The sequence below is a fragment of the Jaculus jaculus genome, chromosome 17 (assembly GCF_020740685.1).
Source record: "Jaculus jaculus isolate mJacJac1 chromosome 17, mJacJac1.mat.Y.cur, whole genome shotgun sequence".
Lineage (NCBI taxonomy): Eukaryota > Metazoa > Chordata > Mammalia > Rodentia > Dipodidae > Jaculus > Jaculus jaculus.
In genome coordinates this window covers 18,227,353-18,240,500 of record NC_059118.1, presented here as the reverse complement: position 1 = coordinate 18,240,500, position 13,148 = coordinate 18,227,353, and the positions used below count along the sequence as shown (strand labels likewise).

General features: G+C 44.1%; 1 protein-coding gene and 1 non-coding gene across 2 annotated transcripts in view; both read left to right on the top strand.

Annotated features, from left to right (window-relative positions):
• The window catches only part of LOC101599295 (TRAF interacting protein), a 32,491-nt gene that overhangs the window by 976 nt on the left and 18,367 nt on the right, over positions 1-13,148 (top strand). Inside the window, exons 2-3 of the mRNA XM_004664171.2 lie at positions 9,792-9,849; positions 11,201-11,284. Of these exons, the coding sequence (XP_004664228.1) occupies positions 9,792-9,849; positions 11,201-11,284 (142 nt within the window). The remainder of the gene's footprint in view (positions 1-9,791; positions 9,850-11,200; positions 11,285-13,148) is intronic.
• Positions 9,484-9,590, top strand: LOC123455719. Its single transcript, XR_006634094.1, has one exon. It is a non-coding gene; the product is annotated as a U6 spliceosomal RNA (small nuclear RNA).

Here is a 13,148-nt window from a genome sequence, read left to right as displayed (position 1 = left end):
GTGCTCGCCCTGAAACCGCCTCGGGCCCGGGGAGTGTCCGCTCTTCTGGCAGTAGGGTCCTCGGAACCCAGACCTCCCCCCATCCCACCTTGGAAGCTTCCTCATCTGGGGCCGAAATGGACCAGGTGGGGGTGATAGGTGGTAGCTGACCCCGGAGGGGAGAGAATTGTTGGAGTGAAGAGAGTACGCCCTTCCCTGATAATGTGTGACTTTAAAGCTATTAGCTAGAGCAGAGATGAGCTCTCACGAGCCCTTTTTATTTCTTCGAGATCAAGCCTAGGTTGGCTCTGGCAACCTGAAGGGTCTGGAGTGGTTGATTTGCTGGTTTAGAGCGATGGTATCCAAAGTCATCCGTCAGGCCATCCTGGCTTAACATAGGCAGTCCAGGCGGAAATGCTTTCCTTTAACAAGGTGTCAGGACGCCTTTTGATCATCTTGTTGCGTGTACAGTTAATGAGGGAAGATTCCTTTTGTTAAAATTACTGTTTTATTTGAGAGAGAGATGTAGAGAGAGAATGAGAATGGGCGCGCCAGGGCCTTCAGCCACTGCAAACGAACTCCATACGTATGCACCACCTTACCCATATGGCTTACGTGTGTCCTGGGAATTGAACCTGGGTCCTTTGGCTTCGCAGGAAAATGCTTTAACCGCTAAGCCATCTCCAGCCCTTAATGAGGAAAGATTGTCAGTCGTGGGGAAGCTGGTTTGGCGGTTCCAGAAAAATAGTGAGATAGAATAACCCTTGGGATAGTGAATAATAATACAAGAGGTTTGTGTGGGTGAGGGAACAGCCCCAGAAATCAAGGAGCCAGGCAACACCCTATGGCTGCTGGGTGCTCCTTACTTGTAAAGTTTTGTTTAAACCAATGTTGCTAACCAGACATGGTGAAATATGCCTGTAATTGCAGCACTTGGGAGGTGGAGGCAGGAAGATCAGGAGTTCAAGGCCAGTCTCAGCTGCATAGGTTGAGGCCAGTCTGAACTTCATGAGACTTCAAGCATTCATCACTGCACCTGGCACCCACCTAATGTTTGCAGGCTTGTTTTTTTTTTTTTTTTTTTCGAGGTTCGGTCTTGCTGTAGCTCAGAGCTGACCTGAAATTGACTATGTAGTCTCAGGGTGGCCACAAACTCATGGCAATCCTCCTACCTCTGCTTCCTGAGTGCTGGGATTAAAGGCGTGCACTACCACGCCCAGCTGTATTTTTAATTATTATTATTATTAGTTTTTTTTTTTTTTTAAGTAGGGTTTCACTTTAGCCCAAGCTGTCCTGGAATTCACTATGTAGTCTTAGGCTGGCCTTGAACTCATGGCTATCCTCTGCCTCCTTAGTGCTGGGATGCACCACCATGCCTGGCCCACCTATGCATTTTTAAATTTTTTTTTTTTTTTTTGAGGTAGGGTTTCACTCTAGTTCAGGCTGACCTGAAATTCACTAAGTAGTCTCAGGGTGGCCTTGAACTCACGGCGATCCTCCTACCTCTGCCTCCCGTGTGCTGGGATTAAAGGCGTGCACCACCACGCCCGGCCAAGTTTAAATTCATTTTTAAAAAATTGTATTTATTTATTTGCAAGCAGAGGGAGAGAGGGGGTGAGAGAATGAGAATAAGGATGGGCTTGCCAGCCTCTAGTTTCTGCAGATGGACTCCAGATGCATGCAGTACTGTGTGCATCTGGATTTACATGGGTACTGGGGATCCGAAACCTGATCATTAGGCTTTACAGGCAAGCGCCTTAACCACTAAGTCATTTCTACAGCTGCCCCCCACCTGTGTATTTTTAAATAAACTTTTTGATTTGGGGTAATTTTTCATTTGCAAATTGCAAAGATAGTACAGAGAATTATGTACTCACTGCACAGCTTCTTCAGTGTTAATATTTTACAATTTTGGTAATTGGCAAAACTAAGAAATCAACATTGGCATAATAGGGGTTTGTTTGGATTTGACTAGTTTCTCATTAATAGCTGTGATGACTTGATTCCAATGTCCCCCACAAACTCATGTTCTGAATGCTTAGTCCCCAACTGGTGACAATTTCTGAGGTTATGCCTTGCCGGAGGAAGTGTGTTTCTGGGGGTGGGCTTAGGGGTGTTATAGCCACATCCTCCCTTAACTGTTCAGCTTACACTACATTCCGTGGTCATGTTACCTTAGTCCTTTCTGGTTGGTGACAACCTGTTTTGTCTTGTGAGTTTGATTGCTCTTGTCTGTCTGTCTGTCTATTTATTGAGGTAGGGTCTCACTGTAGCTCAGGGTGGCCTTGCACTCAACAGCCATCCTCCTACCTCTGCCTCCCAAGTGCTGGTATTAAAGGCATGTGCCACCATGCCAGGCTCTTGTCTATTTTATTTTTTTCTGTTTATTTTAATGACCTTGACAATTTTGAGAGTACCTGTCAGGTATGTTATGGACTTTGTCATTTGGTTAATGTCTCTTTCATATTTCTCTACTTTAAAAAATATTTTTAACATTTTATTTATTTGAGAGAGAGAATGGGCCTATAGCCACTGCAGTTGAACTCCAGACGGATGCACCAACTTGTGCTTCTGGCTTACATGGGTCCTGGGTAATCAAACTGAGGACCTTTGGCTTTGCAGGCAAGTGCCTTAACTGCTAAGCCATCTCTCCAGCCCTTCTTTACTTTTTTTTTTTTTTTTTTTTTTTTTTTTGAGGTAGGGTCTCGCTCTAGCCCAGGCTGACCTGGAATTCACTATGTAGTCTCAGGGTCGCCTTGAACTCATGGCGATCCACCTACCTTTGCCTTCCACGTGCTGGTATTACAGGTATGCACTACCATGTCAGGCTTTTTCCTTCTTTACTTTTTAAAAAAAGTTTTGTTTTTTTTTTTTTTTGAGGCAAGCCCAACAGATTGCCCCCCCTTTTTTTAATGTGAGAAGGGGGTGGAAGAGGAAGGGAGGGGAGAATATTGGTGTGCTAGGTCCTCCAGCCACTGCAGTCAAACTCCAGACATGTATGCCATCTTGTGCCCATGTGCGACCTTGCACACTTACATCACCTTAAGTGGGATGTCTGGTTTACATGGAATCTGGAGAGTAGAACATGGGTCCTTAGACTTCTCAGTCAAGCAAGTGCCTGGACCTCTAAGCCATCTCTCCTACCCTAAACGTTTTTGATTGACAACTTCCATAATTATAGACATAATTCCCTCCTCTCCCCCACTTTCCCATTTACAAATCACTCTTCATCATATCCTCTCCCTTTCTCAATTTTTATTTATTTATTTATTTATTTGAGAGCGACAGACACAGAGAGAAAGACAGATAGAGGGAGAGAGAGAGAATGGGTGCGCCAGGGCTTCCAGCCTCTGCAAACGAACTCCAGATGCGTGCGCCCCCTTGTGCATCTGGCTAACGTGGGACCTGGGGAACCGAGCCTCGAACCGGGGTCCTTAGGCTTCACAGGCAGGCGCTTAACCGCTAAGCCATCTCTCCAGCCCTCTCAATTTTTATTATTATTACTTTTGTTTTTTCTAGTTAGGATCTCACTCTAGCTCCAGGCTGACCTGAAATTCACTATGTATTCTCAGGGTGGCCTCGATTCATGGTGATCTTCTTACCTCTGCCTCCCAAGTGCTGGGATTAAAGGCGTGTGCCTCCATGTTCAGCTTCTCTCAATTTTTTTGATGTCTCTTATTATGATGTCATCATCACGTTTCTCTAAAGTTGCTGTTTTTCTCCCAATGCTCTAGCAAGTTACTAAGTACAATTCACAAACAAGTAAAAGAAATTGAACTTCACATTATTTGGTATTGTCCTCCAAGGAAAATTTTTCTCCATCTATTTCCTAAGTCATTTATTTATATCAATACAGACTCATAGGCATTTATTTTATGCTAGGAGTTATGAACCAAAACCATGATTTATTTTACTAAGAATGACTGTTTGCTTCCTTTTTTTTTTTTTTTTCTTCCCCCTGAGGTAGGGTCTCTCTAGAGCGCAGGCTGACCTGGAATTCACTATATAGTTTCAGAAGTATCCTTGAACTCGAGGCGATCCTCCTGCCTCAGCTTCCTGAGTGCTGGGACTAAAGGTGTACACCACCATGTGTGGCTGCCGTCACTATTTAATTAACTAACTTGCAGCTATGTTTTAACCCCTTGCCTTGCACATGTTAAGCAAGTTTTCTGCCATATTCCTAGTCCTTTTCCTTCTTTCTGTTTCAAAATTTGTTAGTGTGTGTGTGTGTGTGTGTGTGTGTGTGTGTGTGTGTGTGTGTGTGTGTATGTGTGTGTGTTGAGGTAGGGTTTCACTCTAGCTCAGGCTGACCTGGAATTTACTATGTAATTTCAGATGGATGGATGGATGGATGGATGGATGGATGGATGGATAGATTGATTGATTATAGGTGTACCAGGGCCTCTTGCTGATGAGCAATTTAACTCCATATACATAAGTTACTTTGTGTGTCTAGCTTTGCATGAGTACTGGCGAACTGAACCTCTAGCATACCTTCTGTCACTGAAGTTATAGGAACTTCACATAAGTGGAATATGTATTTACCCTTTTAAATCTGATTTATGTCACTTAGCCTAATGTTTACAAGGTTCATCCATGCTATGACATGTGTTAAAATTTCATTTTTTGTGGCTAATTGTATGTATATCTATACTATATGTATTGTTTTTATTTATTATTTATTATTTTATTTATTTTAATATTTTCATTTATTTGAGAAAGGAGAGAATGGGCGTGTCAGGGCCCAGCTCCTGCAAATGAATTCCAGATGCATGTGCCACCTTGGGCATCTGGCTTCTGTGGGTCTTAACCATTAAACCATTGCTCCATCCTTTTTTGTTTTGAGGTAGGGTTTCACTGTAGCTCAGGCTGATCTAGAATTCACTAGTCTCAGGGTGGTCTCAAACTCATGGCGATCCTCCTACCTGTGCCTCCTGAGTGCCGGGATTAGAGGCATGTGCCACCATGCTCAGCTATACTATATTTTGTTTACCTATTCTATTTGTTGAGAGACCTTGAGGTGTTTCCACACTAATATATATGTATATATATTTAAAATATTAAAAATGTAACATAATTTATTTATTTAAATAAGACTTATATAATTTAGAAATATAAAATATTTAAAAATATAAAAAACATATATATTGGTTTTTTGTGATAGGGTCTCACTCTAACCTAGGCTGACCTGGAATTCATTATGTAGTCTCCGGGTGGCCTAGAACTCTCAGTGATCCTCCTACCTCTGCTTCCCAAGTGCATGCTTGGCTTACAAACATATTTTATTTGTTATTTATTTGAGAGAGAATGGGCACACCAGGGGCTCTAGCCACTGCAAATGAACTCCTGACTCATGCTTCACCTTTTGTATATGACTATGTGGTACGAGGGAATTGAACCCAGGTTGTTAGGCTTTGCAGGCAAGCATGTTAACCGCTGAGCCATCTCTTTAGCCCCCTGTTTCCACATTTTGATTGCTATGAATAATGCTACTATGCACATTGCTGAACACATATCTGCTTGAGTCTCTATTTTCAATTCTTTTGGACATATATACCTGGGAGTGGAAAGACTGGGACATACGGAGATACTATGTTTAGCTTTTTGGAGGAATTGCCATACTATTTTCCACAACAGCTGCTGCTTTTTTGAGACAGGGTCTCTTTGTTATCCAGGCTGGTTACAAGCATTGATTCATTATTTTTGGTGCTAAAAATTCCACCTTATGCTTACTGAGCTTACACTCTACCACTGAGTTAAAATAAACGTCATCTCCTGAGGGTTTTTTTTTGTTTTGTTTTTTTTGGAGGTAGGGTCTCACTCTAGCTCATGCTGTTCAGGGTGACCTTGCGCTCACAGGGATCCTCCTACTTCTGCTGGGATTAAAGGTGTGCGCCACCACGCCCAGCTCCTGCAATGTTTTGAAAGAGGTTCTCACTGTATAGCCTAGGTTCGCCTTGAAATCACAATTCTCCTGCCTCTGACTCTTAAGTGCTGATATTGCAGTCATGCACCACAATACTCCATTTCCCTGCATCAAAATACAGGAGGATTCCATTTTCCACATCACTTAGAATACTTACTGTTTTTCCTTTTTTTTTTTTTTTTTTTTTTGGTGTTGGAGCTCAAAACCAGGGCCTTGCCTATGCCTTGTAAAGGCTCTGATTATGGAGCCACACCCCCAATGATAATGGCTGTCCTAGTGGGTATAACATGAATCTCAAAAAAAATTTTTTTTTTTTTTTTTAATTTTTCGAGGTAGAGTCTCACTCTAATCCAGGCTGACCTGGAATTCACTATGTAGTCTCAGGGTGGCCTAGAACTCATGGCGATCCTCCTACCCCTGCCTCCTGAGTGCTGGGATTAAAGCTGTGTGCCACCATGCCTGGCTTCCTTTTATGCTTTTTTTTTTTTTTTTAGTTTTTAAAAAATATATTATTTAGGGCTGGAGAGATGGCGTAGCGGTTAAGCGCTTGCCTGTGAAGCCTAAGGACCCCGGTTCAAGGCTCGATTCCCCAGGACCCACGTTAGCCAGATGCACAAGGGGACACACACATCTGGAGTTCGTTTGCAGTGGCTGGAGGCCCTGGCTCGCCCATTCTCCCTCTCTGCCTCCTCCTCTCTGTCTGTCACTCTCAAATAACTAAATAAATAAAAATTTTTTTATTTTCAAGGCAGGGTCTCACTCTGGCTCAGGCTGACCTGGAATTCACTATGGAGTCTCAGGGTGGCCTCGGACTCACGGCGATCATCCTACCACTGCCTCCCGAGTGCTGGGGTTAAAGGCATGCGCCACCACGCCCGGCTTAATAAATAAAATTTTTAAAAAAAAAACAAAAAAAAATTAAAATATATATATTATTTATTTTTTTATTTTTTGGGGTTATTTTTGGTTTTTCGAGGTAGGGTCTCACTCTGGCTCAGGTATTTATTTTATTTATTTTGGTTTTTCAAGGTAAGGTCTCACTGTAGCCAAGGCTGACCTGGAACTCACTGTGGAGTCTCAGGGTGGTCTCGAACTCTGGGTGATCCTCCTACCTCTGCTTCCCGAGTGATGGGATTAAAGGCATCACCACCATGCCCAGCTCTTAAAAACTATTTATATTGGAGCTGGAGAGGAGCCTCAGCTGTGAAAGACATTTGCTTGTAAAGCTTGTCAGCCTGGGTTCAGTTCCCCAGCGCTCATGTAAAGCCAAATGTACAAAGTGGCACATGTATCTGGAGTTTTTTTGTAGTGAGTGGCAGAAGGCCTTGGCACATTCATTTGCTCCTTATCCAAATAAATATTTAAAAAAATAAAATTGCCAGGCGTGGTAGTGCACACTTTTAATCCCAACACTCAGGAGGCAGAGGTAGGAGGATCGCCCTGAGTTTGAGGCCAACCTGAGACTCCATAGTGAATTCCAGGTCAGCCTAGACTAGAGTGAAACCCTATGTCAAAAAACTAACTAACTAAAATATATTTTTTTATTTTTATTTTTTTTTTTGTTTTTTTGAGGTAGGGTCTCACTCTGGTACAGGCTGACCTGGAATTAACTCTGTAGTCTCAGGGTGGCCTTGAGCTCACAGCGATCCTCCTATCTCTGCCTCCCGATCCTCCTATCTCTGCCTCCTGAGTGCTGGGATTAAAGGCGTGTGCCACCACGCCCGGCTTTAACTAAAATATTTTTATTTACTTAGATAGGAAGAGAGAAAATGGACACACCAGTTTTTTTTTTTTTACTGCTGCAAATAAACTCCAGACACATGTCCTACTTTGCTTTTTTTTTTGGAGGTAGGGTTTCACACTAGCCTGGGATGGCCTTGAACTCAAGGCAATCCTCCTACCTCTGCCTCCTGAGTGTTGGGATTTAAAGTCATGTGCCACAATGCCTGGCTCACTTTATGTATTTTGCTTTACATGGGTGCTGGGAAATTGAGTCCTGAGCTGGTAGGTTTTGCAAGCACGTTTAAACTGCTGAGCTATTTGCCAGCCCCTAAGATAAATAAAGAAAAAACATGACATGGGGCTTTCAGTATAGCTTAGTACTTGCCCAGAATGAAAGATGCTGGGTTTGATACCCAGCATTGTGAAAGAAGAAAATGTGTGTGTGTGTGGGGGGGGTACATGTTATTAGTTCTGTGAACCTCTTTTTTAAAATAAAGGTTTTTTAATATTCTTATTTTTTAAAATTATTTATTTATTTATTTGAGAGCAACATACTCAGAGAAAGACAGATAGAGGGAGAGAGAGAGAATGGGCGCGCCAGGGCTTCCAGCCGCTGCAAACGAACTCCAGACGTGTGCGCCCCCTTGTGCATCTGGCTAACGTGGGACCTGGGGAACCAAGCCTCGAATCAGGGTCCTTAGGCTTCACAGGCAAGTGCTTAACTGCTAAGCCATCTCTCCAGCCCAATATTTTTATTTTTGTTATTTAAGAGAGACAGAGAATGGGAGTTCCTGGGACCTCCAGCTATTGTACACAAACTCTTAGATATACTTAGTGTATCTGGCTTATGTGGGTCCTGGGGAATCAAATCTGGGTCCTTAGGCTTTGCAGGCAAGTGCCTTAACTGCTAAGCCATCTCTCCACCCATAAATGTTTGTTTTTAATATTTTTCAATTTTTTTATTTGAGAGGGAGAGAAAGACAGACAATGGGCATGCCACGGCCTCCAGCCACCACAAACTCCAGATGCATGCATCACCTTATGCATCTGGCTTACGTGGATCATGGGGAGTTGAACCTGGGTCCTTTGGCTTTGATGGCAAGTGCCTTAAGTGCTAAGCCATCACTCCAGCCCTTTACTTTTTATTTTTGAAGTAGGGTTTCACTCTGGCTCACGCTGACCTGGAATTCACTATGTAGTCTCAGGGTGGCCTCAAACTCACAGCAATCCTCCTACCTCTGCCTCTCCAGTGCTGGGATTAAAGGCATGCACCACCACACCTGGCCTCCAGCCCTTTTTTTAAAAAAAAATTATATATATACATATTACTAAGCCATCTCTCCAGCCCTCATCTTTTTTTTTTAATATTTTATTTATTTGACAGAGAAAGAGGGAGAGAGAGAATGAGTAGGTGCGCCAGGGCCTCCAGCCACTGCAAATGAACTCCAAATGTGCGCCCTCTTGTGCATCTGGCTAAAGTGGGTCCTGGGGAATCAAACCTGGGTCCTTTGGCTTTGCAGGCAAACACCCTCACAGTTTAGCCATCCCTCCTGCTCCCCCCTTTTAATTTATTTATTTGCAAGCAGAGAGAGGGAGAGAAGAGAGACAGATGGAAGGAATGAGAGTGTCAGGGCCTCCAGCCACTGCAAACAAATTCCAGACAGATGAGCCACTTTGTGCGTCTGGTACTGGGTACTGGGGAATTGAACTCGGGTCATTAGGCATTGTAGGCAAGTGCCTTACCCACTGAGCCATCTCTCCAGCCCAGGGTTCCCATCTTTGAGACACTGTCTAGGCTTTTATTATCACTCATACCCCAAAATCCAGGTTGCCAAAAGCCTACAAAGCAAGAAACAGTGCTCGCTTCGGCAGCACATATACTAAAATTGGAACGATACAGAGAAGATTAGCATGGCCCCTGCGCAAGGATGACACGCAAATTCGTGAAGCGTTCCATATTTTAAAAAAAAAAAAAAAAAAGCAAGAAACAACCAGTTAGTTGGTCTGAGCCCTGCGCAGACCTTATTGAAGGTGCTTCAATTGCCCATGGTGAGGCATTCTCAAGTAGGCCTGTTGGGTCTAGTAGGTGGGTTGGGGTAGCTGCATGGACTATATCTCCAGCCATGCCAGGGCTTACAAGTCTGATTTCTGTTTGTTGTTTCAGCCTGATTCAGTGGTTTGAGACAGCACCAAGTCGGACCTGCCCACAATGCCGAATCCAGGTAAGGATGATGACGCTGGGAGAGATGGCTTAGTTGGTAAAGTGCTTGCCTTGCAAGCAAGAGGACCCAAGGTCAATTCCCCGTACCTACATGGGGAAAAAAAAGGCTGAATGTGGTGGTTCATGCCTTTAATCCCAGCGCTGGGGAGGCAGAGGTAAGAGGATTGTCATGAGTTCAAGGCCAACCTGAAACTGCAGGTCAGCCTGGGCTAGAGCAAGAGCCCATCTTGAAAAATCAAACAGCAACAACAACAAAAAAGTGTGTGTGTATGTACATGTAATTACAGGGCTGGAGAGATGGTTTAGCAGTGAAGGCACTTGTCAGCCAAGCTCAGTGACCTGGGTTCAATTCCCCAGTGCCCATATACTGTGCCAGATGCACAGTGGCACAGTTTGAGGCCAGTTGAGCCTTACAAGTAAGTGCCTGTGAGCTGCTCGGGAGACCTGCTTGTTCCCATAGGTAGCTGGAAGATGGATTTGTTCACAGCAGTCTTGGATATATTTGGCCTCTTTTCCTATCTAGAAAATACCCCAGTACTTAAAATTAAGGCATCTTTTGAGCACTTATTATATGTGCCTGCAGCAACCCAGCTTGAGCCACCCAGCCAAACAGCAGTCCCAGCTGGGGTACCAGTAGAATGATGAGGTCTTTTTATTTTTGCTTTAATTTTTTTCATTCTTATTTTTTGGGTTTTTTCCAGTTTTTTTTTTTATTAACAACTTCTATGATTGTAAATAATATCCCATGGTAATACCCTCCCTCCCCCCACTTTCCCCTTTGAAACTCCACTCTCCATCATATCCCCTCCCACTCTCAATCAGTCTCTCTTTATTTTGATGTCATGATCTTTTCCTTCTGTTATGATGGTCTTGTGTAGGTAGGTAGTGTCAGGCACTGTGAGGTCAGGGATATCCAGACCATTTTGTGTCTGGAGGAGCATGTTGTAAGGAGGCGTACCCTTCCTTTGGCTCTTACATTCTTTCTGCCACCTATGAAAAGGTTTTTTGACTCTAAAGATGTACTTTGAAAAGTTAAACCTGGCAATGGAAAGATGGCTCAGTGGTTAAGGCGTCTGCTTGCAAAGCCTAATGACCTGCGTTCAGTTCCCCAATACCCATGTAAAGCCAGATGCACAGTGGCACATGCATTTGGAGTTTGTTTGCAGTGGCTGGAGGCTCTGGCACACCCATTTATTTATTCTCTTTCTCTCTCCTTATAATATTTTTTTAAAGTTAACCCTGAGAACAAACCTGGCATATATGTTGGGCAGGCAATCGGACCCACTTTCAGTCCTTCTTCCCTGTTCATTGACCAAGCTCTGTGGCCTTACTCTATCTTATTCTGCTTTCAGGTTGGCAAAAGAACCATTATCAATAAACTCTTCTTTGACCTCGCCCAGGAGGAGGAGAGTGTCTTGGATGCCGAATTCTTAAAGGTATTTCACTCTACTGAACTCTAAATCCCCTGGGAGTTCACTTTCCATTCCCACTTAGGTAGGGTACCTAGAGTGTGGAGCTGAGGTCATGGAGGAAAGACTTGGTAGAGATTGCAGGGCAGACATGAGGAAGGCAGAGGACAAGTGGCAAGACAGTCATTAGAGAACTATATTGTAAGGGGAAGGGAGAACTACTTGAATATGAAGCTTCTCTTTGGGATTTCAGGGCAATTAGGACCAAAGGACAGAGTGCTCCCAAGGCCCTCTTGCCTTATGAAGGGCTTATAGCCTTCTAGCTCAGCTCACTATCCTGCTGGATAGTTGGTGACAGATTAGAAAAGTCTTCTTGGCCAGGGAAGATACAATAGACTGACCCACACTTATCCTGACTGTCTCAGAATTGCCTGAGGAATGTGGTATAAAGGCAGGTGTCTGGGCCTTTCTATCTAAATCCAGTGATAGAGGACAAAACAGATTTCCTTTTTTTTTTTTCAAGGTAGGGTTTCACTCTAGCTCCGGATGACCTGGCATTCACTATGTAGTCTCAGGGTGGCCCTGAACTCGGCAATCCTCCTACCTCTGCCTCCTGAGCGCTAGGATTAAAGGCATGCACCACCATGCTCTGCTAAAACTGAGATTTCTAGTCCAGACATAAACTCACACTGCAAAGGAAGGTAAATTTCTTTCTACACTCCTATTTTTCCAAATTCAGAATTTCCCTTTTTGTGTGAGGGGATCTGGATTGTCAGAAAGCTCTAAAGAAAGTTAGATCGGGGTTCACAGTGGTCCCTGGACTCTGAGGGTTAATTTGCTGGGTACATGTCAGATGAGAACAGAAGTCCTTTGACTTCAGCCCCAGGGTATCTTGATGTCCTTGGAACCTCCCTGCTTCAAGATGGTGGAGCTTTTGTGTTTTGAGCCAGCATGTTTATCGTCATGGCAACTGCTCCCAGTTTAAGAGGTGTCCTCCCTGAGATGAAAACAACAAAGGCAGTGAGTTTCCTGTCTTTCCAGCTTTCAAAGCCAGCTTTGTGAGACAGGGCCGCAGCATCTTGAATAGTTTGGAGCAAGGGCTTGGAAGGCACCCTGACGAGGTGTGGAAAAAGCCAGAGAATTGTGGCTAGTGGTATACCAGCTTTGGGCAGGTGCCAGGCAGATACTGCATTGCATGCCCTTCCCTATCCACCATTTCCACTCCCCAGCTGCCCAGGCTAAACCACCCAGCCCAGCCACCAGAAGTTTTTACCCACAGAGTCCCGAGTAGAGAACCTGATAACAGGGCACTTACCTATCCCCTGGGCCTTAGCCTTCGTATTGGTTACATTTGAAATTCTGAATTTTGTGTTGACCTTAGAAGGATGATCTGAAAGGTTACCTGGATTCCATCTAGTTACCACTGTGGACCCTTCACCAAGCCCGAAAGTACTATAAAGCTTTGTTTTCCTGACTATGAAGTGGGCACCTCTCTTGCGGATGGGAATATCAATTCTCTAGACTCCTAAATGCGAAGTGGATTCACTGCTATCCCAGCCTCCCTGTTGGTGGTTCTGAAGCATATGCAAGGGCTATGAGGGGCTTGCTGGATGCTCACACAGTCTAATTAGAGCCTAGCACATACACACTTCATGGGGGCGGGGGTTGACTTACTAACTTACTGGATTTGGTGGCTGAAAACTTTGTGGTGCACAGAGCCAGTTTTGATCTTGTGGAGAGGTAAACTGAGAAGCAGGCAAAGTCCAGGCCAGAGAAAAGCAGTGGTGGCTCAGAGTTCTTGGCCATCTCTGTTCTGTGTCCCTGGTTAGTGCAACTAATGTCCAGGGAGGGTAAGGCTAGTTCAGGACCAGGGAAGCCTCTGCTGTTGAGA